The sequence below is a fragment of the Callospermophilus lateralis genome, chromosome 7, assembly GCF_048772815.1.
Source record: "Callospermophilus lateralis isolate mCalLat2 chromosome 7, mCalLat2.hap1, whole genome shotgun sequence".
NCBI lineage: Eukaryota > Metazoa > Chordata > Mammalia > Rodentia > Sciuridae > Callospermophilus > Callospermophilus lateralis.
This window is the reverse complement of record NC_135311.1, coordinates 132,721,416-132,749,384: the sequence shown is the minus strand read 5'-3', so window position 1 is coordinate 132,749,384 and position 27,969 is coordinate 132,721,416. Positions and strand designations below refer to the sequence as shown.

General features: G+C 45.9%; 1 protein-coding gene across 1 annotated transcript; it reads right to left on the bottom strand.

Moving 5' to 3' along the window:
- Positions 1-14: 14 nt before the first annotated feature.
- On the bottom strand, positions 15-27,774 carry Sdhb (succinate dehydrogenase complex iron sulfur subunit B). Its single transcript, XM_076861179.2, has 8 exons — positions 27,592-27,774; positions 19,163-19,290; positions 11,021-11,106; positions 8,114-8,250; positions 6,821-6,937; positions 3,470-3,571; positions 2,036-2,158; positions 15-220 (listed from the first exon to the last, which is right to left on the bottom strand). The coding sequence occupies exons 1-8, from the start codon at positions 27,661-27,663 to the stop codon at positions 143-145; spliced, it is 843 nt and encodes a 280-aa protein (XP_076717294.1). The 5' UTR covers positions 27,664-27,774; the 3' UTR covers positions 15-142.
- Between the last annotated feature and the right edge of the window lie 195 nt (positions 27,775-27,969).

The following is a 27,969-nucleotide window of genomic DNA, read 5'->3' as shown; positions in this document are numbered from 1 at the left end:
AAGTAGACCAGGACTGATTTCTTATAACTTTTATTATACATGCCATATTCATGGAAAATCAAGACCTTCAAAGGAAATCAAGTTAGATATGAGCCATGTTCAGCTCTGAGCTGGTCAGAAGCTGCGCTCAGCAGGGATACGGCTAAACCGCAGCTTTCTTCTCTTTGTAGGTCGCCATCATCTTCTTGATTTCAGCAATAGCCTTCCCTGGATTCAGACCCTTAAAAAGGAGGAAAAAAAGGAAAATCAGTAACAAAGTCAGTGAGGGGGATGGGAGGACCCTGGAGACCCTGGTGGCGCCTCCCTGGTGGGCCCAGAGTCAGGGAAGGCCAGTGCCTAATTCCCAACAGCCCAGTTCTGGGCTAAGCTCCTCTGTGTCCTCCCAGGAGGCCCCTCTAGCGGGCCAACAGGGCACAGTCATGCTCACTGAGAGCCCAAAGACACCAGGGCAGTGTCCCTTCTCAGACCACAGGCCAGTGTCAATATTAGCCAGACAACTTTTCAGGTCCTTTCCATTGTTAGCGAACCAGCAGCAGCAGCAGCAGGCGCGAGCACATGACAGCCCAGGAGGCGCCATTAACCCTCACACACCTCCTGAGTCACACACCTCCAACACCACAGTCCTGCCTCAAGTGCAGCCATGACCTCTGTTCTGCAGGAGGCACCCCCCCACCAAGGCCAGCTTCGCAGACGTTGGAAGGACACAGCAAGAGTGTGGAAAACTAGACAAGGGCCTGCCAGGGTAGAGAGGGCCTCCTCATTTTTATTTTGTTGGCATTGGGGCCTGAACCCAGGGGCACATCACTGTTGAAATTGGCTCCCGCCTTTTTAACTTTTTGAGACAGGACCTTACTAAATTGCTGAGGCTGGTCTCAAACTTGTGAGCCTCCCGAGTTGCTAGGACGCAGGCTGACCTCCGTGCCCGGTGAGCCCTCTCATTTAGGTTAACTCTGACCCTGAAATTAAAGTGTTTCGAGAAGAAAAAAAAAACAAAAAACAAAAACAAAAAAAAAGTGTTGCGAGAAGAAAGGAAGGTGGGCGGGTAGGGGGAGATTTTAAGAGAAAAAGAAGAAAGACACTTCGTACACGCAGAGGGAATAATCCCCAACGCCTCAGGTGAGTGTGACGAGAAAGGAAGCGAAGGACACACCTGTACTACGCTGGCCGCAGCACTCATGGCTGGGGCAGAGCCTGGGCGACATGGCAATGGCCGCAGCCCTACAGCTGTCCTGATGTTTGCTTAGAGAGGCCCGAGGCCCGGGTGGGGCTGCTGGGAACACAGTGGTTTCCAGGCAAGAAACAAGGAAATTGCCCAACTGGACGTGTGTTTGGGGCGGGCAGGCTGCAATCTTTTAACAGCTCCCTGGCTGCCCGGGACTGTCCCCGTGGCTGTCTCCGGGCTCACTGTGACTGTGAGGGAAACTGCTCTTCCCTTGGGCTTGGCTCTAGGCAGCTGTGTTTGGAACCACAGGACCAGCGCTGGCAGCTGATCCCAGGGCAGCCCATCACAGCTGGCGCCCTGTCTGATGTGGGCTGCATGAAGCCAAGCTGGGCCACGCGAAGCCCTTTCAGAAACTCTGAGAGGACAGGCAGTGGTTGAGGCCAAGCGCGTGGTGAGGTGGAGTCCAGGCTGGGGAGAGCCGAAGGCAGCAGGAAGAAGAGGGGGCGAGGCACAGAGAACTGCAGCTCTGAGCCAGAGAGCTCTGCGGGGTAGAGGGGAACGGGCTGGAGCCGGAGGGGAGGTGGGGAGGGACTGATGCCCATAGCTGCCTGTTCTGATGGCTTCCACTTCTGGGTCCTTGAAGTCAGCTGACTGTAGGTGCCTGCCTGTGGACTCCTACAGCACTTGACTCCCCCAAGGTCTTTATCCTCTATAAGTAAAGCCTATTCCTGGAAGTGCCCGAGGGACTCTCTGGCTGAGGCCACAGACACTCTGGAGCCTCTCCATCTCCACTGACCAGGTCTGCTCTCTGCCCATGGCCTGCGCATGCGCACAGCTACTCCTGAGGGGGGCTGAGAGGCACCGGCCGCATACCTTGGGACAGGTCCTTGTGCAGTTCATGATGGTGTGGCAGCGGTACAGGGAGAAGGGGTCTTGCAGCTTGGCCAGGCGCTCCTCTGTGAAGTCATCTCTGGAGTCAATCATCCAGCGATAGGCCTGGGAAGCCAGGGGAAGATCAGCGGAGTTGTCACCTTAGCAGCCAGAGCAGCGCTCTGGTGGCCCCAAGGGGCTCCTCTGGGCCCAGATGCTCTGACCCTGCACTCTTTAATTCCTGCCATCTTTCAAGAAAGGCTCCCAAGTTCTTCCCACCCTGCGGGGTGATCCCCAGGAGCCTTTCATCCCTGGTAATTATATGCTATTGGGCGTCAGCTCTCCTCGTTATTTTTCATGCTGCTCAACAGTGTCCCACCCAGATCGTAATTAGTGAGGGTGGGGACTGTGGCACATGCTTTTAATCTGTCTTCACAGCACCCAGCTGTGCCAGACTCTGTCACTGAGTAAACCCATGACTTAACAGACCTGTCTAGAGACAATATTTGTCCCATTTGTTGATTCTCTCAATTCCTATATCCACCCCAGCAGCCAGAGATCAGAAAAGTAAAAGTGGATCAGCCACATGGTCCTGGGCTGCTCCAGTGGCACCACCGAGAGCTCTGGGGTTCCCGGCAGCTCAGGTGCTCTGGTGGGAGCAGCCCACGCCAGCTTCCCAGGCCCCGCGGCAATGCTGCTCTTGCAGTCACACAGCCAGGCACAGCTCTTTATGCAGGAAAATAAAAAATGTGAACTTGTCTTTTTTCCCCCTTCAGTTACTTGGGATTGAACCCAGGGGTGGCCCACCACTGAGCTGCGTCCCCAGCCCCATTCACCCACTAAGCTAACCTAACCTCACCTACCTTATTTGATCTAGGAATGATACTGGGGATTTGACCCAGGGGTGCTTTACCATTGAACTACATCCCCAGCCCTTTTCTATTTTGAGACAGGGCTCATTAAGTTGCTTAGGGGCCTGCTAATTTGCTTAGGCTGCCCTCAAACTTGTGATCTTTTGCCTTAGCCTCTGGAGTTGCTGGGATCACAGGTATGTGCCACCACTCTGGGCAAATGAAATTATCTTTTGAGTTAAGAGTCTGTGGGCTGGGCACAGTGGTGCCCACTTGTAATCCCAGTGACTCAGGAGGCTGAGGCAGGAGGATTGCAAATTCAAGGCCAGACTGGGCAATTTAGGGAGATCCTGTCTCAAAACTTTTATAAAACAGATGATGAGTGTGGCTCAGTGTAAAGGCGTGTCAACGTGAGGCCCAGAGTCACTGAAAGCCAGTGACCCACGAAGTCAATCACCCTGTGTGCCGACTGTCCACGGACACCATCCTACCCCTCAGAACGGTGGCCTCGCAACAATCTCCTGTCCTCTTCCGTTTCCAGAAGTCCGACTTTCGCTCGCTCCTGCGGCAGGGGAGGGGTACTCACCTGCATAAGAACTGCGGGCCCCAAGTACTTGTCTCCATTCCACCAGTAGCTGGGGCAGCTGGTGCTGCAGCAGGCACAGAGGATGCACTCATACAGCCCGTCCTGTGAGGAGAGAAAGGGCAGTCAGGGCCTGGTGGCAGAAGACACTGTGTCATTAGTGATGAAGTGTGATGTTGGGGTCAGGGCATGAACAAAGGGGTGTGAATATTCTTGGCAAAACCTAAGGAGTGTGTGTAGAGATTTGTCAGGTTAAAATAAAAAGGCCTTGTAATTAGATACAAACATCCACCTGATTAGAGCCCAGGGATCTCAAGTATGAGCACACTGAGCCTTTAATAAACGAGAATCCTTCACTGATATAAAAAAATCAACAAAGACCTGAATAAACTTACTACCTAGCATCAAGTTGAGAGTGCAGAAGTTAAAAACAGTGCCGCGCTTCTGCCCTTGGCCTGGCAGAGACCACGGGCATCCCAACCTCGTCCTCAGTTCCAGCCAACCCTGACCGGGCTCCATGCTTTACCTGGGGCCCAGCTGAGGAGCACAGCGCCTGTGAGGCGGGGACAGCGGACTGCCACTCACAGGTAAGAACCAGGCTAGGCGAGGCAGCCGGGGCCTGCTGCGGCCAGGCACACACAGCAGAGCCAGGAGCAATCCAGAGCTCTGTCCCTGGCATCCCTGCTCTCTTGTGGCATCAGCTGCCACACAGGCTCAAGCTGCCCAAGAAATCCTAAAAGGCCACTTTCTGATTTTAGAAACAAAATAGATTAAAAGCAGCAAAACAAAAGGGACACACTGACACTGAGGTGAGAGCGGACAGGAGGGGAGACAGCGGCGGTCATGTCTGACTCAGGAGGGTGCAGGGGTGCAGGCTGGCCCCTGGGCTCCAGAAAGCTAAGGTCAGAGAGGCTAAGCTCAGGTGGGGTCAGACTCTTAAACCCACCCAAGCAAAACTCTGTAAAAAGAATTAACTGAAAATTTTGGGCAGACTTTGAAGGATAAAGATATTAATCGAGCCTTATTTCTAATAAAAGTTTAGAAGCAATCTCACCATTCAACAGAGGTGGACGGCTGAAGAGCACAAGGTATCTACTCCTAGAGTAGCACAAACTGTCGGATTAACGCCGACAAGAATTTAAAAAAAAAATCTTTTTTTTTGTTTTAGTTGTTGATGGACTATCTATCTATCTATTTATATGTGGTGCTGATGATCGAACCCAGTGCCTTACACATTATAGGCAAGCGCTCTACCACTGAGTCACAACCTCAGTCCCTGACAAGGATTTTTTTAAAAATGTTTTTTATAGTAGATGGACATATACCTTTATTTTATTTTTTATGTGGTGCTAAGGATCAAACCCAGTGTCTCATGCGTGCTAGGTGAGCGCTCCACCAACTGAGCTACAACCCCAGTCCACAATAAGGAATTTTTTAAGAACACAGGTGAGTCTGGCACGATAGTATGAACCTGAAATTCTATGTAATCTAGAGGCTGAGGCAGGAGGATAAAAAGTTCAAGGTCAGCCTGGGTAACTTAGCAAGACTCAAATGAAATTAAGAAATTAAGAAAGGACTCGGGATGTAGCTTAGTGGTAGAGCACTTGCCTAGTATGTGTCAGGCTCTGTAATTCTAATGACTTGGGAGGCTGAGACAGGAGGACTGCAAATTTGAGGCCAGCCTCAATAATTTGGTGAAACCCTCAGCACAGCTGATGTAACTGGGAACATGAAATGACAAGTTGGGAGAGAGGGGCTGGGGGAAGTGCAAGGCTCTTTGGCAGTTAGAAGTGGCAGTGGACAGAGCTGCGCCCCAGTAACAAGGCACTCTCAGGAGTGGACATGAAAGGTGAAAATCATTTATTCATTCCTAGAACAATTTTTTACTTCGCTGTGGTCCTGGGGATGGAACTGAGGACCTTGTGCTTGCTGGACAAGTACTCTGCGACTGCGTCACAATCCCAGCCCTCTTTTGTTTTGAGACAAGGTCTCCCTAGTTGCCCAGGTTTGGACTTCTGATCCTTCGCCTCAGCTTCCAGAGTGGCTGGTATTACAGGTGTGTGTCCCTCCACCCAGCTTTTTGCTTTTTTTTTGGTGGTACTAAGGATTGAACCCAGGAGTGCTCTGCCACTAAGCTACAACACCAGCCCCTTTTTATTTTAGTTTATTTTTTTGTGGTGCTGGGGATTAAACCCAGGGCCTTGTGCATGCAAGGCAAGCACTCTACTGTGTCCCCAAGCCCTAGCCTTTTTTATTTTGAAACAGCTTTGCTAAGTTGCTGAGGCTGGCTGGCCTTGAACTTGTGATCCTCCTGCCTCAGTCCCCTGAGTATCTGGGCTTACAGGTTGTGCTACCACCATGCCCGGCTTATACAACTAATACTCATTAATAAAACACTGTGCACCACGGTCTAGAGACCCAGAAAGGAATAAGGCCCTGTTCTTGAGATTGTTCAGAGCAGCGACTGTGAGGCAGTCTGTGGCCTCGGTCTCCCGCAGCTAGGGCTGTTTCTATCTGTCCCCTTCCCACCCCACCTCTCCACCAAAATGCAGGCAGTGAATGGTGCAAATCAGAATTCTGACAGGGGCAAAAGCACAGAAGAAGAGACTGAAAGCTTCTCCTGTTTAAAATTTTTAGAGGCGGTCTGCAGGAACAGTAGCCAGAGCCCACGGCCCACCACCCGAGTCGGGGTTAGGAAAGAACCGAGGGCGCTAATTCCACTTCTGCCCTTAACGTTTAGCTGCACCTTTAAGTTGGTGGTGACAGTAGGACTGCAACCAGGCATATGGGATATATTTCCTCACAGTGAGACCTCATCCCTGCTTCAGCTATTAACTTATAAACACCAGGCACTTTTTTTTGGGGGGGGGGGTGGGGGGTACGAGGGAATGAACCCAGGGGCACTCTACCACTGAGACACATCGCTATTCCTTTTTATTTTTTGTTTTGAGATAGAGTCTTGCCAAGTTGCTTCCGACCTTACTACGTTGGTGAGCCTGGCCTTGAACTTGTGATCCTTCTGTCTCAGCTTCCAAGTCACTGAGATTTCAGAGGTGTGTCACCATGTCTGGCTCAAGCCACTTAACATATTGGTTTCTTCTGAAAAAAGATAAATGTCTGGCCACCTACCCTAGGGGCAGGGCATGGGCCTAACAGCTCTTCAATTCACTCTGGGCCTTCACAGGCTCACATGGGCCCTTAGAGAAGGACTTTAAACACTTGGGCCAGATGCCCTTAAATTTTTTTTCCACAATGCGCTAAATGGTTTGCATCGTCCCCTGTTACTCCCCCAAGTCACACAAACAACTCTGCAATGAACCCCCTGAATCAAGACAATTAGTAGGAACCAATGACCAGTTTCTCACGATCTTCCATGGACTGCAGGTACTGCTGCTTGCCTTCCTGGGACTCATCCTTCTTCTTCAAGTAGGGCTCGATGGACTTGTACTGTGCATAGAAGTTGCTCAAATCCTGAGGTTAAGGGGGAGGAAGAAGAAAAGGATCAGATGACACCATCACTTCTCAGTTTCCCCCTCGCCTTGCTTCTTGGACACCACTTATTTTTCTGTAATAGACAGCAGAAGTCAGGCTCTTCCTGGACACCAACGTATACAAAGGTCACAAAAGGAGAAATGGTCACTGTTACGGTCTGGCTATGAAGTGTCCCTCAAAGAGTCATGTTGAAAGCTTGGTCCCCAGCACAGCAATGTTGAGAGGTGGAGTTTTAGGAAGTGACTGGATCATAAGAGCTCTGCTCTACCAAGTTATTTTGGCGGTGGGGGGTGGGGGTGGGGGTGTAACCAGGGATTGTACTCAAGGCATTTGACCACTGAGCCCCTTCCCCAGCCTATTCTGTATTTTATTTAGAGACAGGGTTCCACTGAGTTGCTTAGTGCCTCACTTTTGCTGATCCTCCTGCCTCGGCCTCGAGAGCCACTGGATGACAGGTGTGCATCACCACGCCCGGCGTTACCATGGGCTTCTGCTATGATGTTCTGCCTCACATCAGGCCAGCCGCAGAGTGACTGAGTGAGCAAGATAGACCTTTCTTCCTTTAAATTGTTTTTTTCAGGTACTTGGTTCACAGTGACAAAAAGCAAACTAACAGTGTCACAGTGTAAGCACAGTTAGAAAATCTGTCCCTTGCCTTTCTGAGAATTTGCCAAGGTCCTTTCCTTCCCTGTCTGCCCTTGCAAACAGCCAGCAAAGGCCCAAAGGCCAAATAGAGGGGAGGGGGGAGAGCAGGAGTAAAATTCAAACAACTGTTGCTTTCCCAGCTGGCATTTTCCACCCAAATTCTTTGTAGTTATGGCCAAATTCTGCATTTCTGGGACCTATGCCCTATTATTCCCAAACAATCCTTACCAAATGAGCTGCTAGAGGATTTTCTAGGTATTTATCTTTTGCCATTAAAATTCATTAATTAAACTTGAACAGGCCACACTGTGTCAGACCTGGGAGGTTTCCCAATGCTTTTGGGGACATGGTGATCTTCCTGCCATAACAGGAATACAGTCCCACCCAGCTCTACCTGGACTGATTGGAAAGTAGCTATAAAAACTGAAAAACAGCTGCTTTGAACACTTGATCGCACCACTCACATCAACACGCCCCCTGCAAACCCAGGAAGGAGCTGCGGCCACTCACGGGAACGAGGTCCTTGATCACGTACATGTGCGGGAGGGGGTAGATTTTTGAGACCTTGTTGAGGTCGGTGTCGATCCTGCGGGTGCAGGCGAGCGTGTTGCCTCCGTTGATGTTCATGGCACAGGAGCCACAGATACCTGAGGGGAAGACCCAGACTCAGGCCGGCGCCAGCTCCTTTCTCCTGGGCCGTCACTGCTCTACCACGGGGAGCAGCACCGACTTGGGACATCTCTTGCCTTTCCTCTTTCCTCCTCCTTCCTGTCTAGAAGGTGGATTTCATGGCTGAAGCTCCAAAAACCATTTTGTGGCAACCTCGAGGTTAGAAGCCACACAGTGAGGACGGCTCTGCAAAGGGTCAGTGGGGCCCGGGGTGCTCCTGGCCCCGTGCAGTTCCCATATCAACCTCAGCTCCATGCTAGTCGTGCCCCCTTTACTGAGCCCCGGGGCTCTGTGCCAGGCAAATGCTCTATCACTGAGCGACAATCCAGCCCAAGAGTCATGTATCTTCAGAGAAAAACTGGCCGCCTTCTTTTCTTTTTTTTTTTTTTAAGGCACAAACTTAAATTCTAACAGATGCAGTGCCCAAAGCTCATCGACACGGTCTTGGTCATCTCAAAGCTGACGCCTCGCCACAGATCACCGAGAGAGCGCGCCCACTCTCTGTGCCACAACAGGTAGCGCAGTGGTGGCTCTGAGCTCTACCCCGCGTACTGACTGAACACTCACTTTTCAAGGAGAAGCAGAACGAGCTGAAGCAAAGCAAAGCAAAGCAAAGCAAGATAAGATGCCGAGCCAGGCCCGGAGGTGCATGCCCACAATCCCAGCTACTCAGGAGGCTGAGGCAGGAGACAAGTTCGAGGCCAGCCTGGGCAACTTAGCGAGACCCTGTCTCAAAATAAAAATAAAAAGGTCTGGGGATGTGGCTCAGTGATGGAGGGCCCCTGGGTTCAACCCCCCATCCCACCACACACAAAATCTCATGCCAACCAAGGACCTTGACAAGTGAGGTCTCTTAGCCTGGTCTTATTTCCTGTGACACTGATACTGGCTTTTTCTCTTGGGAAGGTCGTATTAGGAAGAAAGCTAGCTCAGGCCCTTAAGTCCATGAAGCTAATCAACACTGTCTTGGTTATCTCAAGGTGAAGGCTCACCCTCATGGCCACACGACAAGCAGCACAAGTGCTGGGAACCAGCTGCCTCCTGCTTTCCAAGCCCGGGATTGGGATCTGGAACGCACCCCCAAGGCCCACGTGTTGGAGGTCTGGTCTCCAGGGAAGAAGTGTTCAGAGGTGGGGTTCCGGGGGACTGACTGAGGCACAAGGGCTCTAGCCGCTGTCTCTCACTTCCCACCGCCACGAGGTGGGTGATTTCCTCTGCCACTACCTTTCACTGTGATGTCAGCCTCGCCACAGGCTCAGAAACAGTGGAGCGAGATGACACGGACTGAAAACGTAAGCCAACAAGGATTTCACCCTTTTTCTTTTAAGCTGATTTTCTCAAATACTTCATTACAGCAACAAAAACTGACTAATGTACCCAGTGAATACCCGAGTGCAGCCTGGGGTCTGATGGCCTTGGCTGACTCCTGTGTATCCTCAGAGAAGTCCCTACACCTCATCTGTCTGTCAGGGTAAATAGCAACACTATCTCTTTGTGTCACCTAAAGTGCACAGACCAGCTGGCCCACAGCCTGGCCCGTGTTCACCAGGGCCAGTCTTCACAGCACCGTGTGTAATTCTGGTCACATCTGAGAACCCTTTTAGTTCTCTTTGAGTCATTTCAAGTTCTACTTTAAAAAAATCCACATTTGTATGCCTATTATACTATCACTAGTAATTATATTTTTGTAATATATAAAATAAACATATAGCCATTTTAAAGTAGGAAATGCTGGTGTTCCCACTGTCTCAACAGCTCCCATGGCACCAGCAGTACAAGTCACCAGACCAAGGGAGACGCTGCCCCAACAATCTAGAGCATGCCTGCCGGGCTTCTATTCTTGCGAATAAAATGCTCAGGGGTCACTCCAGTCAAACTGGGCCAACTGGGCTGCACGAAATAACCACCAAGAGACACAGATACCTTTTTCTTTGGGGTCGCTGTGATGGCTCCTCTGACCTTAAGGGTCCACAGAAAGAGAGAGCGAGAGCACGCGCTGACCCCTTTTATCAAGGAGAAGCTATTCAAATGAGGCAAGGGGTCAGGTTTCAGGGGGCTGAGTATCTTCATGATGTCCACTGTCAGCAGGTTGACTGACACCTGGGTAGGCCACACCCAAGGACACAGTAAGAGAAGGGGACACACACACAAGGCACTTCCATGGAAGATTCTATCCTAAACAGGGCAAGGGGTTATATTACAAAGGAACAGGTGAGCGTAGCTTCACCCATGGGGCTGTAGCAAGACACCGACCCTCGCACCCAAGAGAGCCACAGCACCCAGCCGGGGAGTGTAAGGGAGTGTAACTCAGTCACGTGTAAGGTTGGCCTCCCACATATGCCTACTGTGCACACACAATGATGGCAGCCAAGAGGACGTGCATCACCCTGGGAGACAAGCGCAGGTGTGCACAGGTGTCAGCAGGAAGCCCGCCACCACTCCCTAAGCAGTGAGCTCGGCAGTGCGCGTGGCCAGTAGCACATGCCCCCTCATCCCTGAGGTGTGTGCAGCTAACAGAGACCAAGCGAAAGAAAGTTCCTGAGGGAAAGCAAACTCAGGAACTGGAACCTGCCCCAGGGTCTAAATTTCAATTCAGTTACATGAGAAAAGGAAAGGTGACATGCAGCAAGGTCATACGGCAGAGCAGCAACTGCTTCCGGGATGGCTCCCTATTGCTTCATGTCGGCCCAAACCTCTCGGGAGAGCCAGAACATAAATGTCGGGGCCTAAAGGGAATTAAATGCTTACCTTCTCTGCATGACCTTCGGAAGGTCAAGGTAGAATCCATTTCATTCTTAATCTTGATTAAAGCATCCAATACCATGGGACCACATCTGACAATAGAAAAACCTCAGTTGTACTTATGAAAGTTCAAAACTCCCTACCTGGTCATAACATGATCTGAGATACTTGGATATATTTATCATTCATTTGACTTTCTCAGATCAGACAAAAATATTTTCATAATTTTATCTTTCAATTTTTTTTTTTTTTGGATCAAACCCAGAGGTGCTGTACCCAAGCTATATCCCAGCCCCCTTTTGTTTTTTACTTTGAGACAGGATGCCCAGGTTGGCCTTGAACTTGTGATGCTCCGGCCTCAGCCTTCCAAGTACCTGGGATAATAGGGGTGCGCCACTGCACCTAGCCTTCTGCTTTCTTCTTCTCTTTTTCTTATTTATTTATTTATGGTTGTAGATGGACACGATACCTATTTTTACTATTTATTTATTTTTATGTGGTGCTGAGGATCAAACCCAATGCCTCACACATGGGAGGTATCACTGAGCTACAATCCCAGCACCCCTTCTGCCTTCTTTTAAGGAAATATTTTTAGATTAAATATTTTTAGAAATGAACTTTAATTTCCTCACTTTTCAGTGTATTTATAATACTCTACCACTCTATATAATGTTAAGAACTCTTCTACTTTTTAGGCCCAATTTACTTCCTGTTTCCAGCCCTTAAACTATGTCATATGCATTATATCTGTTATATAATGTTATAATTTTATTTTTAGTCACCATCAATTTTAATAAAATTCAATGTGTTCATCTATATATTTATTACATTTGGTGTTCTTCATACTTGAATTTCTACCTGTATTATTTTTCTTCAGTTTGAATAAATCTCCTCCTATGGTTTTTTTAAATATATATTTTTAGTTGTAGATGGACAAAATACCTTTATTTTATTTATTTTTACGAGGTGCTGAGGATAGATCCCAGGGTCTCACACATGCTAGGTGAGTGCCCTACCACTGAGCCACAACCCTAGCCCTCCTCCTATGTTTTATGGAGGGTAGGTCTTCTGGTTCTGAAATCTTTCACTTTTTGTTTATTTGAAACTGTCTTCATTTTTTCATCTTGAAGGATCTTTTTTTTTTTCCGGCGGACACAACATCTTTATTTATACGTGGTGGCTGAGGATCGAACCCAGGGCCACACGCATGCCAGGCAAGCTTGCTACCGCTTGAGCCACATCCCCAGCCCCTTGAAGGATCTTTTTTAAAAAATTTATTCTAATTAGTTATACATGACAGTAGAAAGAATTTTAACACATCATACATAAGTGGAGTACAGTTACTCATTCTTTTGATGGCACATGATGTAGGGTTACACAGGTCATGTAATTATATACGCACATAGGGTAATAATGTCTGATTCATTCTACTATCATTCTTACTCCCATTGAAGACAAATTTCTGGCTATTTCTCTTTTAGCACTTGGGAGATGCCACGTCACTGTCTTTTGGCTTCTAGAGAATCTGATAAGAAGTCAGCAATTGTTAATCTTATTTCCCTGAATGCAATGTGATATTTTTCTCTCGTTCTTTCAACATTTTCTCTTAAGTTTTGATCTTCAGCAATTTGGATATCATGGATCTGGGTGCAGTTTTCTATTTACCCTATTTGGGATTAACTAAGCTTCTTAATATATAAATTGTGTCTTTTGTAAGCTTGGGAAGTTCTAGCTATCAATTGCCCATTCTTCTCTGTTATTTCTGGAACTCCAGTTACATGTATGTGACTTTTTAACACTGTTCTATAGACCGCTGAGGTGCTTTTCTTTTTTAAGTCTTTCTTCCTCTTAGGATTGGATAATTTCTTTTTATTTATTTGCAAGTTCAGTAAATCTCCCTACTGAGAATTACAATCTGCTACTAATGCCAACCAGAGAATTTTCTACTTCAGGTACTGTATTGTTTTAGTTCTGGATTTTCTATTTGGCCTTTTCAATAGTTCCATTTCTCTGCTGAGATTTCCTATCTCATTACGAGCTTTTTTTTTTTTTTTTTAGCCTAATTATACAATTCTTGTCTGCTAAGTTCAACAACTGGGTTGCTTCCTGGCTGGTCTCCACCTATCATAACCAAGTCCCTAGACTGGGTGGCTGAAGCAACAAAAACTTCTTTTTTTGTAGTTTTTGGGGCTGAAGTCTGAGATCAGGGTATGCCACAGTCAGCTTCTCATAAGGACATCTTCCTGGCTTGCAGATGGCCTTTCCTCAGTGTGTGCTTGGAGAGATAAGAAATCTCTCTCTTATATCTCTTCTTACAAGGGCGCCAATCTTAAGGGCTCCATCTTTACAGCCTCATCAAGCCCTAGTCACCTCTCAAATGGTTCATCTCCAATCACCATCACATTGGGGTGCAGGGCTTTAGTATGCAATTTTTTTTTTCTTTTTTTGGTGCTGGGGATAAACCTAGGGCCTTGTGCATGAGAGGCAAGCACTCTACCAACTGAGCTATGTCCCCAGCCCCAGTATGTGATTTTGGGAGACAAACATTCAGTCCCCAAGTCACCACCCATTATCTTTTTCTTAAATATGAGTCATGTTTCACTGTTTCTTTGTACAGTTAGCAATTCTGAATTATGTGCTATTTTGTCTTGTGAAAAATAGCTATAAGAGATATGTATTGTTTTCCTGATACGCGCATACACACACACACATACATATATTTTATTGTTTTAACAGATAATTAATATGACTGAACTCAAGATCTGGGCAGAGTTCATGAACAAAATTTGGGGTTCCTTCTCCATGGTTTTCCTCTTTTTAGGATTTCTCCATTCTCCAGTTGTGATGAAAAATCCTCTGGTTGTCAAGTTATTGAATTTGTTTTCCATTCTAGTTTTAGTTCTCACACTCCCCATGCCAGCTGGGCCTACTCTTGGGCAAAAAGCATGTAACTCTCCTAATGCCACTGCATTCTTCCAATGGTCAGCTCCCTACCTTTGAGTGCCCACTGCTGGTCACTTTCCAGTGCTCCTGGTAGTTGTTTCTGCTATTTTGTGCAGTACATAGTTGTTATTTGGAGTTAGTGTGATGAGAGCTACTATACTATAATTGGAAGTGAACCCAATCATTTAATTTTTTTTTCTAGTTGTAGCCACATACTATAAGATTTGATTTGCAATGTTTTTATTTTCTAAGTACTTGGAAAAATTTTAAACTTTTTTTCCTTAATCAAATAGTTACTTGAAAGAATATGTTATAAATTCTAGGCAGTTAGGATTTTGTTTTTAAATATGAATTCTTAATTTTATTGTATTATGGTCAGAAAATGTGGCTTGCACAATTTCCATTTCTTTGAATTTTGCTAAGGATTTTTAGTTGTTACATATTTGACAATTTTTGTCTATTTAAGAAGAGTGCTACCAATTCTACTTCTTAATGAATTTATGCATTGACAGTCAAAAATATACTTTGGCAAGGCATGGTTGTGTACACCTGTAATCCTAGCAACTTGGGAGCCTGAGGCAGGAGGATCACAAGTTTGACTCAACATAAAAAATAAAAAGGGCCGGGATGTGGCTCAGTGGTAAATCTTTTGCTACACTGAAGACAAATATACAGTTTTTCACTAGTATGGCTTCTCTGATGGGTAAGAAAGTCAGAGTTTTGTTAGAAGCTTCTTTCCACACTTGTTGGGGTTTCTCTCCAGGTGGGTTTTCCGGTGTCCAATGAGATGAACAAACAGTCTGAAGCTCTGATGACATTGAAGGTATTTAAAAAGTTGTCCTCTGGTGTCAATTCTCTTGCAATGAGGACTGAACAGTGCTAGAAAGTTCTCCCATACTCAATGCATGTGCAAGGTTTCCTACTTATCTCTCTCCTGTGGGTGATGAAGTTTGAGCTCAGATTAAGGGTTTTCCAAACTTCAGGGCATCCGTGGTTTTTCCTTGGAGTGGCTGTTAGGGCAGCTTTCTGGGTAAAGCATTCTAATGCTTCCTATAACTACAGGCTCTCTGTTCCCCTCTGAAGTCTGAGCTCTCATCAAAGTCTGAGATTTATCTAGGCTTCTTCATCTTAATGAAGTCTCTGATGTGTAAATATTCTTCTTTGGGTAGGGGCAGGTTACTGGGGACTGAATCCAGCTGTACTTTACCACTGAGTCACATTCCCAAGTCTTTTTAATTTTTTGTTTTGAGACAGGGTCTCACCAAGTTGCTAAGGCCAGCCTTGAACTTGTGATCCTCCTGCCTTAGCATCCCAAGTTGCTGGGATTACAGGTGTGCACCACCATGCCCAGCTATAAATATATTTTTTAGAATTAACTTGTCTGGTCAAGACACCTGTGAGGCTTCTGATGCAGGGAAGGGCTGAACTCAAGGGCTTTCTCACCCACATTACAGCCACACGTTTTTTCACCAGTGGCTGAGCTGTGGTGAACCTTTTATCACATACGCTGTACTTACAAGTGGCTCCAGAGTTCTCATTTTCTGTCCGGCAACAAAGTTCACAACTAGGAAGCCACTTTCACATGAGCCACTGAAGTGGTTTCTCTGCCATGTGAATTTTCTGATGTACAGTAAGATCTCAGCTACAGCTAAACTTCTCATACTGAAATACTTAGAAGCATGAGTGTGGGCTGCCTGGTTCCTAATGAGGCTGGCACTCCTCATGCACTCCAAGCATCTACAGGGCTTCTCATCTGTGTGGACCCTGGTGCACAGTAAGGTCTGATTTCTGGCCAAAGCCTTTCTCATAGGCACCACACACATAGGGCTTCTCCTAGTACAAATTCTTTTATGTAATGATGAAGGCTTAACAATGTTGGGAACTTTCCTCACTCTTATTACACTTTCAGGGCCTTTCAGCAGGATGAGTTCTCTAGTGGTTAAGAAGATCTGATTTCCCACTAAAAGCCTGTCACAATCCAGACACTTAAGTGGTTTCTCATGATGTGAGAGCGTCAGTGCCTTAGGAAGTGAGTATCTGAACTAAAGCATTTATAACACTCGCTATGCAGATATAGGTTCTCCCTGTGTGACTTCACTAGTGGACAAACAGAGCTCTGACCAAAATTCCAGCCATAAATGCCATATGTACAGAGCTCTTCTCACATCTGCTGCATTTATAAGGTTTCTCATGCTGTGGATCCTCTGGTGGGAAACAAGTGCTGAGCTCTGGAGGAAGGTTCCTTCCCAGTGTAGGTATCTTACACGCAGGAGCTCCGTTTCACACACGTTTCATGATCCAGGCACTGGCACACCTGCTATTTATTCGAGTAGTCTGATGCACATGAATAAAGTCCTTCCACTCTGAGGGCATCCTTGGACACACTTTCCTTCCAACTCTCTTCTGAAGTGTACCTTTTCTATGGCCACTGCCTATGGAGACTTCCACTGGTCTTCTTGTCACATCGTTGCCTTTGAAGCCACCTTCTTGATGAGAACTAGGAAAGCAGACCTGTTCCGTGCCTTTCAGTCTCAAGCAGTTCACCTTTGCGAATTTCCAGCGTCCTGTACATGGATTCCTTACTTGGTATTTTCAAGCCACAAGAAGCCTCAAGTCTGGCTTCCTTTCGGCTCCAAAAGGTCTCCAGGCCAGGTCCACTCCTCACACTCAGCTCTCCCTGTCCTGCCTGGTGCTGTCCCTGGGCCTTGGAGGGCACTTCCAGGGGCCCACTGGTTCACTGCGGCCCCAGGCTCCATGGTGGGACCCCCACATCCAGAAGGAAGGAGAAGAGCCTGGGAGGCTGCGCAGAGCCGGGGCCACTCCGGCTGCACTGTCCATGAGGGCCACACCTTCACTTCATATTTCATTTTTAGAAATGAAAACTTAATTTTACTTTAGACAATATTTTTAAATTGGTACAATTAGCATGCAAAGTGTTTCTATTCAAATAAGTAAAAGAAAAAATTAAAAATCTCCCAAATAGTAAGTACAACAAGATAAATGGAGAATATTAAACATAAAAAGAATACCAGCCGGGTGTTAGGGCCTTACCTGCAATCCCAGCAACTCAGGAGGCTGAGGCTGGAGAATAGCTATTTCTAAGCCAAAGTGCCAAAAACCAAACCAAACCAACCAAACAAAAAACCCAAAGGTAAACCCAGCTTCTACTAGTACTCAATGACATGTTATTACATCATATATTTTTTAAATTTGTTTTTATCTATATTATTTTTATTCTTTGTAGGATTCCTAGTTACCTTTTAAAAAAATTGGTGTTATAATTATACACAATAGTGGGATTTGCTGGTTACATTTTTTAATCGTCTTTTTTAAAATTTGTTCTTTTTAGTTATACACGACACTAGAACACACACACACACACATACACACACACATATATATATATATTTTTATATATATATATATTTTTATATATATATGTATATATATATTTTTTTTTTAACTAGGGATTGAACTCAGAGGCACTCGACCACTGAGCACATCCCAAGCCCTATTTTGCTGAGGCTGGCTTTGAACTCTCTATCCTCCTGCCTCAGCCTCCTGAGCCTCTGAGATTACAGGCATGTGCCACCATGCCTGGCAGTAGAATGTATTTTGACATATCAGACACACATGGAGTCTAACTTCCCATTCTTGTGGTTGTAATGATGGAGTACACTGGTCGTGTATTCACATATGAACACAGGAAAGTCGTGTCCGGTTCACTGTACTGTCTTGGTTACATACTCATAACAGACACAATAGAACAATGTAATTTGGTCAGTTTTGTTCTAGGATGTTTTCTTTCCCTCCTTCCTCCTCCTGGTCCCCTCCTCTAGTCTACTGGTCTCCTTTTTTCCTGTAGCTTCCACATGAGAGAAAACACATAACCCTGAACTTTTCTGAGTTTGGCTTATTTTGTTTAACATAACGCTTTTAAGTTCCATCCATTTTCCTGCAAATGACATAATTCCATTCTTCTTTATGGCTGAATAAAACTCCATTATGTACATATACCACATTTTCTTAATCTGTTCATCCACTATGAACGCCTGGGCTGGTTCCACAATATGGCTCCTATAAATTGTGACACTTTGGTTTTAGTCTGATGAGACCCATACCTGTCTTTTGACCTATAAAACTGTAAGATAACATACTTATGTTGTTTAAAGCCACTGAGTTTGGTGGTGTTGTCTCCAAAAGCCACAGAAAACCACACAGGTCCAGATTTTTTTTTTTGGTATCAGGGGGTTGAACCCACGGGCATTCAACCACTGAACCACATCCCAAGCCCTTTTATTTTAAGACAGAGTGTTGCTGGGGCCGGGGTTGTGGCTCAGTGGCGGAGCGCTTGCCTAGCATGTGTGAAGCACTGGGTTTGATCCTCATCATCATATAAAAATAAACAAATAAAATAAAATAAAGGTATTGTGTCCATCTACAACTTAAAAATAATTATTAAAAAAGAGCGTTGCTAAGTACTGAAGCTAGCTTTGAACCTGTAGTCCCCTCTTGCCTTAGCCCCCTGAGCTGTTGGGATTATAGGCATGCACCACTGTGCCTAGACCATATCATTGTTAATATTCTAACCACACCTACTACAATTCCAGCTGGACTTATATTACCAATTTCTCAAGTTTATCATTACTATAGACTACACAAGCCCAGAAAGATGAATTATAACCAGCACATTTAATATTTTAAAATTGGTAATATGCTAATTCAATCACTATGCAAAAAGTCAATTGTACCAGTATTTCTAGAAAGTTGTTAACATTTTAATTTGGGGGAAAAAAAGTTTTTGCAAAGGTTAGGTTTCTTGCTAGTTATCTTTTTGAATCAAGTACTTACCTCATTCTTGGTTTTTACTGTTTTGTTGTTGTTGTGCTAGAACTCAAATCTAGGGTCTCATGCACGCGGGCAAGTGCTCTACCACTGCGCCATAACATGCTGCCTCCTCAATTCTTGTTTTAAAAATAGATAATAGATTTTGGAAATGTCTGATATCAAAATTTTAAGTCCTCAAGGTGTGAAAAACATGTTCCTGAACCAAATCAAGAGCTCTCTTTTGGGCTGATGGTACAGATCAGAAGTGTGTACTTAGCACATATGAGGCCCTGGGTTTAGTATCCAGCCCTACTAAAAACAAAACCAAAACCAATCCCTTTCCTCCATCAAATACCTAGCAAGCATAGAGATACTCACTTGTTCAGATCAATTTCATAAGTCTGCATATGAGGTTTATCTCCAGTCTTATCAGGGTCCCATCGATAGATGGCAAATTTCTTAATTCGAGGAACTGCGGCTGCAGCTGTCTGGGCCCCTCGGCAGGCCTCAAATTTAAAATGTTCACAGGAAGCAGGAAACAAAAAGCAAGATAATTCAATTTAGCTGTCACAATAAACTACAGCACTGAATCTAAATCCACATATCACTCATACACAGCCTTCTTGAGAAAGGCACAGTTATCCAACATCCCAAGCACCTGTGATATACCAGGCATGGTACTGGGGGCTGGGGACAGAGCACTTATTAAAAAAGAGAAAGCTACTGGGCATAGTGATGCACACCTGCGATCCCATCTACTTGGGAGACAGAGGCAGGAGCAACTTGAGAGTGAGACCCTGTCTTAAAATAAAATTTTTAACAAAAGGGCTGAGGACATCACTCTGAGGAAGAATGCTCCTGGGTTCAACCACTAGTACTTCCAAAAAACCCCCTAAACAAACAAAACCCAAACACCTTTATCTTCATTGAACTTTGGCTTTGTAGTGAACAAGTGTGAAATGAAATATTCACAGGAAAGTGTTAAGTGTGATCCTACAGGGAGCCCTGGGGATACAGGAGGGACTTAAACCAGTGTAACAGATCAGAAAAGCCTCATCAAATGATGTTTAAGCACAGATGGGATTAGGAGAAAGGGGTGCTCTGGCTGAGGGAATGGCACACCTGAAGGCCTGCAGTGGGCAGTATGGTGCAGTATGAGGAGCAGAAGGCCGGTGGCCTGGGGAAGGACGGGGAGTGGCAGATTTGAGGAAGTAAAATTTTTTCTTGTAAATACCAGAGACTGAATCCAATGGCACTAAATCACTGAGCCACATCTCCAGCCCTTTTTGAGACAGAGTCTTGCAAAATTGCTGAGGTTGGCCTTGAATTTATAATCCTCCTGCCTCAGCCTCCCCAGCTGCGGGGATTACAGGCATGCGCCACTATGCCCAGCCTTAAGCTGAATTTTCATTTTATCCTAAGGGCAATGAGAAGCCAGAACTTTGATTAAAAAGGCAGTGACATAATCAACTTTTTTTTTTTTTAAAGGTATCACAAAATTTTGAAAGTAGAATTTGTCAGGTTAGACCTGGAGAAGCTAGTGAGAAAGCTACTGCAGTTATCAAGACAAAATGCTGGAGTTTTAAAACTCAGTAGCTAAGCTGTCCCCAATCTGCAGTGCTTGAAACTCTCCCATTTAAGCAGAGGCCACATTAAGTTTTGCTGAGTTTATGCTACAGGGATAGGGAGGAGAGGGGAGGATCTTGTCAGTCCCACTATCAATTATAAATTAAATCCTCAATTTTTTTTTTTAAAAAATGCAGATTATACTTCAGGCCAGCTAATCCTTTCATAATTCTTTCATAAACTGTCAAAAAAAGTAGAAATTCCAAAGGTTAACTTATTACAAAAAATAAAAAGATATTTGCTATTTGCTGATAAAGCCTCCAATTAACTAAAGTTAATTTGAAAACATGAATTTCAGCTTTCAGTATGAAAGAAGAAAAAGTGAAAATGAAAGCTAGGTTTTACCTTATCACAAAACTGGTTAATGTACTAACACAAGGAAAGTTGTGTCTAGAAAAGTACATTTTTCATTAGGAATCCCATTTAATAAGACATGAATATTTGACTGATGCCACCTTGTGGTACTTAACAGAAAGTAAAAAGAGGAAAGAACGGAAAATAATAGCTCCAGCCAACCTTATTTTCTTTCCTTGTGGTAAGGGGGATTGAACCAGGGCCTTACATATGCTAGGCAAGGTGCTTCCACTGGGCTGTATCCCAGCCCCCCAAGCCAACTCTGCTTGCTTAATTGCCCTTAGCCTTTTGCTTTGGTTAGATTTACTAAGGCATAATTCATTCTTATAAAATTCACCAATTTTGAGTGTACAATTTGATGGGTTTTGACAAAGTAATAAAACTACCAAATTGTAGAGCACAGTGGTGCACACCTGTAAACCCAGTGACGCAGGAGGCTGAGGCAGGAGGACTGCATGTTCAAAGCTTCAGCAACTTAGTGAGGCCCTAGGTAACTTAGGGAGACCCTGTCTCAAAATAAAAAATAAAAAGGGCTGGGAATGTGGCTCAGTGGTTAAGCATCCCTGGATTCAATCCCTGATACCAATAAACAATATATATATATATATTTTAAAGCACTGGGATGTGGCTCAGAAGAGCACTTGCCTAGCATGTGGGAGGTCCTGAGTTGATCCTCAGTACCATGAAACCCCCATAGAGATTAAACCCAGGGCCTTTCACGTGCTGCCATCACCCAGTCAGTAAGATGCTAAGCAGTACCTGGCTCAGGCACTTTCCTTCTTTTTTTTGATACCAGGGATTGAACTCAGGGACGCTTGACCACTGAGGCACATCCCCAGCCCTGTTTTGTATTTATTAAGAGACAGGGTCTCACTGAGTTGCTTGGTGCCTTGCTTTTGCTGAGGCTTGCTTTGAACTCCCGATCCTCCTGCCTCAGTCTTCCAAGCTGCTGGAATTACAGATGTGTGTCACCGCGCCCAGCCGTTTTTTAAAAAAATATACTTTTTACTTGTAGATGGACACAATACCTTTATTTTATTTGTTTGTCTATTTATTTATTTATTCATTCATATGTGGTGTGAGGATCAAACCCAGTGCCTCACACATCTAGGCAAGTGCTCTACCACTGTAGTGACAGCCCCAGCCCCAGCCCCAAACTTTTATTCATTTATTTGTTCATGATGTAATTATTAAGTATCTACTATGTTCCAGGGACTATTCTGGTTGTTGGGAATGAAGTTAAAAACAGACACACATTCCAACTTCACAGGTTTACACAGTGACTAGGGGAGGGATCCACAAAATCTACAGTATATCAGGCAGCGACAAGAGCAGAGAGGGGGAAAACAGGAAGGGGTACGGGGTCCTGGCTGTGAGGCTACAATTCTAAATAAGGTGGCCAGGAAAGACTTCACCCAAAAGATGTATCTTAAAAGGTGGCAGTTAAAAAAAAAAAAAAAAAAAAAAAAGGGCTGGGCGCGCTCGCCTGGCATGCGTGCGGCCTGGGTTCGATCCTCAGCACCACATACAAAACAAGGATGTTGTATCCGCCGAGAACTAAAAAATAAATATCAAAAAATTATCTCTCTCTCTCTCCCCTAACCCCCTCTCACTCTCTCTTAAAAAAAAAAAAAAAAAAAAAAAGGTAACAATTTAAACCTGAAGGTGAAGAGGCTAATCAAAGACACATCTAGGGGATGAGCAAATCAGGCACAGGGGACATTGAGTACAAAGTCCAAGGTGGGAACAGGTTGGAGGAGCAACAGGCTAGTGTAGGGTGTGGGAGGCCGCCATGTCATGTAACCAGTGTTTTTCCTTTCCTGATTGGTTGAGGTGCTGTCGGTCATCCCCCCCCCCTGCACCCCATGATCTGGCTACTCTTAAGTAGCCGAAGACGGTAGCCCCGATCTTGAGGGTAGAAATAATGCCTTCCTGCAGCCCCATGGGTTGAGCTATGCTCGCCTGTTCCTTTGTGATATTAACTCCTTGCCCTGTTTGGGATAGAATGTTCCATGGAAACGCCCTTTGTGTGTCCCCTTCTAATACTCTGCCCTTGGGTGTGGCCTTCCTAGATGTCAGTCAACCTGCTGACAGAAGACGTCATGAGACTAGACTCAGCCCCTTGAAAACTGACCTCTGGCTTCATTTGAATGGCTTCTCCTTAATAAAAGGGGTCAGCGCGCGCGCGTTGTTATTTAGCGCAGCCCAGTTCCCCTGAAGCGACCCCTGAGCGTTTTAGTCGTGTGCAACACGGAAGGTAGCGTCCCTAAGTGGGCAGGTTTGAGTGTTTAAGTCGCTGGGAACTCGACAGTAAGGCAAACGGGGTGAGTGACAGGGACAAATACAGACAAGATCAGGCAGTTAATGGGGGGCCTGTAGGGATGCTGGCTTCTATCATGAGTAAGATAAGAAGCTATTGAAAGTTCTGAGCAGAGAGATGACACTATCAGACCTAAATTTTGGAAAGATCATTTTGGCTACTATTTTGAAAATTAACCATAGAGCAGCAAAGATGGAAGTAAGATAGGGAGAAGATGTAAAATTCAGCCAAGAGACCATGGTGGCAAAGACCAGGCCAGCAGCTGTAGGGTGTTGAGAAGTGATCAGTTTAGGACGGAGCTGACTGAATTTGTTCACAGACTGGGGGTGAGGAATAGTTATGGGTTTAAGCAGAAGAACTGAGCTGCATACCAGCTGAGATTCGAGGAGCAGGCAGATGTGTGTGGTAGGAAGGGAGCAAGACTGGGAGAGGAAGTTCCAGATGTACTATTAGATGTACATGTGGAGGTTTGAGAACATAACCCAGTGGCCACCTGCAACTGGAGACCTGGGCCCAGGTCAGGGCTGGAGACATAAATTTGGGAGTTATCGCCAAATATAGGAAGGTCGTATCTATAAAGCCCAAGAAAGGATCTATAGAGAAGAGGCCTAAAGGCTGAGCTCTATGGTCAGAGGTTGGGTGATGATGGGAAATCAGCAAAAGGAGACAGAAAGACAGCCAAACTGGGCGAGGTGGTGCAACCTGTAATCCCAGCTACTTAGTAGGCGAAGAAAGGAGGATCACAAACTTGAGGCCAGCCTCAGCAATTTAGTGAGACTCAGTATCAAAAAAAAAAAAAAAAAATTTAAATAAATAAATAAAATAAAGGGGGGGTAGGGGAGGGTTTTCTCAGTGGTCCTGAGTTCCATCCCCAATACCACAAGAAGAAGAAAGATTGCAAACACACAACAAACAAAACCCAGAGACTGGGAGCCAGGTTGTCAAAGGACCTTTACTTGTTTATTTATTTATTTATATGTGGTGTTGAGAATCGAACCCAGGGCCTCACACACTCTAGGCAAGCGCTCTACCACTCAGTCACAACCCCAGTCTGCAAAAGTGTTTTGAGGAGGTGGGAACGACAGTGACAAATGCTTTAGATAAAATATGAGAACTAAGATCTAATGACAGGATTTAACATGGGGAGGTCATGTGAACTAAATGCAAGTAATTTCAGTGAAGTCATGACTACTATTGGTTTGAGAAAAAAATGGGAGGAGGTGAATCTTGGACATTTAAACATCTCTTTTGAGAAATTCTCTGCAGAGCTCTCTTTTTCACAGAGGTTACAGTTTGGTTGCAGAAAAAGGGCTTAGGGGCTGGGCTTGTGGCTCAGTGGCAGAGCACTCATTTAGCATGTGCGGGGACCTGGGTTCCATCCTCAGGATCACATTAAAAATAAACAAATAAAATAAAGTTGTAGTTGTGTCACAACTAAAAAAATATTAAAAAAAAAAAAAAAGCTTGGAATCCAAAAATATTTGAATTTGAATTTGAATTCTGGTTCCAACAGTTACTCCAGGCTGGCAGCTAGAGACAGACAGACACACACACACACACACACACACACACACACACACACACGAGAAATCGCAGCATGCCCCTGGGCTGAGGCTAATGTTCTGACAGAGGACAAACTGATCATGCAGGAAAGGGGAGAATTACTAGAGAGGCACCTCTTAATAAATGAGAAAGGACAGGGTCTGGGAAGGTGTGAGGGGCTGGCCAGAGGAGTGCTGCTAGTTCTGCCATGGCGACAGGAGGAAAGGGCATGTGTGGGCAGAGGCAGAGAAGTGGGCCAGAGTGTGAGGTTACCTTCCCAGCAATTTCTACTATAAACCCACAATGGGAGAAGACTGAAACCATTTCTACCTTCATTTGAAAGACCAGTGACTATTTAAGGCAGAGAGTACATTTCTAGAGAATCTTGGGTGAGATTAACTTCTTAGTTTACAATTTAAGCAAGGTAATCAACAACTGGACTGAAACGAACTGTGGAGGAGGATGAATTCTGGATCACACTGAAAGCTAGTTGCTATTCCTCTAGGAAGCTTCCTCAGGGAACAGGCCTGGAGAGGTGGGCAGAACAGATAATGATGTGGAAGCAGAAGAAGGCGGCTGGGAAATGGAGAGGAGGAAGGCAAGGAGGTCTGAATGTAGATAAGCCTGCGTAAAACACAAGGTGCAGGCTTATTTTTGAAAGGTGAGTGGGACTGGATCAAATCCAAGCTTTACCATCTGCTAGCTTTGTGTTTTCCAGCAAATTAACTTCTCTGATTCTAGCTCCTCCTCTATAAAGAGGAGAGTAGTATTAATATCCACATAAAATAAGTGTGTGTGGTGGGTCAAGCTCCTAGCACAGCCTAGAAAATAATTTCTGCTATTCAATATTGACAACATTTTCAGACTTTGCATTATTCTGACTGGCAGATAAGTATCCTAAGCCCTGCCAGTTCTAGGAACAATGAGATGCACAGGTGGTTCCTGCCCTACAGGAGTTCATAGTCTAGATGAAGAAATAAGGCAACATTAACAACAGTTAATATATTACAGTTCAACACAGGCAGAGTTGTGGTTCAGTGGTACATACTACACAAAAATGAGATTCAGACCTAAACCTGTGACCCACAGAAACATAGCAAACTCATTACTGGATTCTTCTGAGGTGGCTTTTGTAAGTATAAATGTGCACTTCTATAAGGGGAGAGACCTATTGTATTTCTGTTGAGGGGGCAGTGCAAAGGTGTCACCTGAATCACAACACTGACCTATGAAACCAGCCTTTTCTACAGTCCCTGGGCGGAAGAAGAGCCTGAGCTTTTGAACTCACTCTCATTGGCAGGGCTCTCAAAACTTAATTGCTTCCTCAGCAACTATAAAAGGAACATAGTAAACAAGATCATTCTGAATCATCAATTAAAGGCTCAGAAGACATAGGCCCGAGGCTCTGGTAGGCATCCTTTTTCCCTAACCCTCCTTTTCAGAAAGAAGATGTGAAGAGTGAATGACTTGCCCAAGTTCACATAGAGCACACGCAACATGTACTACCTACGCAGCCACCGCAGGCACTTGAGATTGTCACACAAATGCAAGAGGGGGAAAAAAACTATCATTTCTTGTACACTATGAGCCATGATCTATGCTAAGGAGTTTTTCAGGTATTATGTTAACCAACTGGCCTGGATTTACAAGTTCTTGGCAGTCATATTTTTGGCAAATAAAACTGGAGCCTCAGGCTGGGGATATAGCTCAGTTGGTAGAGTGCTTGCTTGCCTTGCATGTACAAGGTCCTGGGTTCAATCCTCAACACCACCCAAAACAAAACACACAAACAAACTGGGTTCTCAAATATTTTTTCATTATTTATTTTTTAGTTTTGGGTGGACACAATATCTTTATTTTACTTTTATGTCACGTTGAGGATCGAACCCAGTGCTTCATGCATGTTAGGCAAACACTCTACAACTGAATCACAGCCTCAGACCACTGAGCCACAGCCTCAGCCCTCAAATCTTTAAAAAGTTTTCTAATCTTTAAAAAGGAGTTAATAGATCTTGTTGCATAACTTTTTTTTTGTCGTGGTTGTTGTACTAGGGATTGAACCCAGGGGTGCTTAACCACTGAGCCACATTCCCCGTCCTTTTTATTTTTACTTTGAGACAGGGTCTCACTAAGCTGCCCAGGCTGGCCTGGAAACTTCGATCGTCTAGCCTCAGCCTCCTGAGTTGCTAGGAGTACAGATGTGCCACCACACCTGCAGTACTGAGGTGTTGAGGAGCCCAGAAGAGGATGCAGACTTGTGATCTGTAAATCCTTCGCTCCTTATGTAATACCTAGGGGCGATTTCCCTTCCCCTTCTGCCATTCGGAATGCAGATCAGAAGTGTGCAGTTCCATGACGATACAGGGGTGTGGGAAAACCTATCGCTGCACACATTAAGGAGAACACCATTAAGCTCTTCACCACCGTTATCTCATGCCAGCCCTGCGGGGCAGGTACTGTTATGCACCCTTTGCAGGCAAATAAACACCTGGGTGCCACTGGTGTAAGGAACTCCCGACCTCTCCCCACAATCCCAGTCTGGTCTCTCTTTACACGTCGTCAAGCACCTTGTACCCTGAGCGGCTTCCCAGTTCCCGCCCCCGACTCTCCGCAGGTCGCTCTTCCCCACGGAGGCTGTAGTTTGGTAGCAGAAAAAGGGTCTGGAGTCCAAATATTTGAATTAAATTCTGGTTCCAAAGGTTGCTCGCCTGCCATGTGACCTTGAGCAATTCAAGTCCCTTCTTTGAACTTTTTTCCTTCCACAGCTCTAAAAAGTCGACTCCGCCTTGACACCAGCTGTCGGGAGGCGCAGCGTAGCGGAGAGCGACGCGCCCAGCCGAAATCAAGACCCGCGCAGGTGGGCGGAGGTCCTGCCCTGGCCGCCTCCATCTCCCCGCGGCCCCCTCAACTCCGGGCAGCCTCGGCAACTCTCCCGCCTCTCCACTCCCGCGGGACCCAGGCTCACCTGCAGGCACGCTCCACCGAGCGCGGTGGCCGGGAACCGGCGCCTCAAGGAGACCGCGACCACCGCCGCCATCTTGGCTCCTGACGTCAGCCCCACCCCTTAACCCCGAGGTCGCTCTCTGCCGACGTCCCGTCGAACACCGCGGCGCTGAGCCGGCGTCCCCCGTGGACCCGCTAGCCGCGCGGGAGCCACCGAGTCGGAGGCGGTTTCGGATCCCGGCCGGAGGAGGGAAGGCGGAGCAAGGCAAAGCGAGCGTGCGCAGTAGCAGCCAGCAAGACGCATGCTCATTTGGCCTCCGGCTCCTAAGGTGACCTTCCCGGAGGGAGGGGGAGGAGTCAGAGGGAGGGCGGCACAAAGGGGGTGGGGCTTAGGCCCAGA

Excerpts from the sequence above, each read along its gene's own strand:
- Sdhb (XM_076861179.2), bottom strand. The coding sequence starts at position 27,663 with ATGGCGGCGGTGGTCGCGGTCTCCTTGAGGCGCCGGTTCCCGGCCACC. Across the intron at positions 2,159-3,469 it reads GGCCCGCAGTTCTTATGCAG|GCCTATCGCTGGATGATTGA; the intron begins GTGAGTACCCCT and ends CTGGCTTCCCAG. Across the intron at positions 221-2,035 it reads GCACAAGGACCTGTCCCAAG|GGTCTGAATCCAGGGAAGGC; the intron begins GTATGCGGCCGG and ends CTCCTTTTTAAG.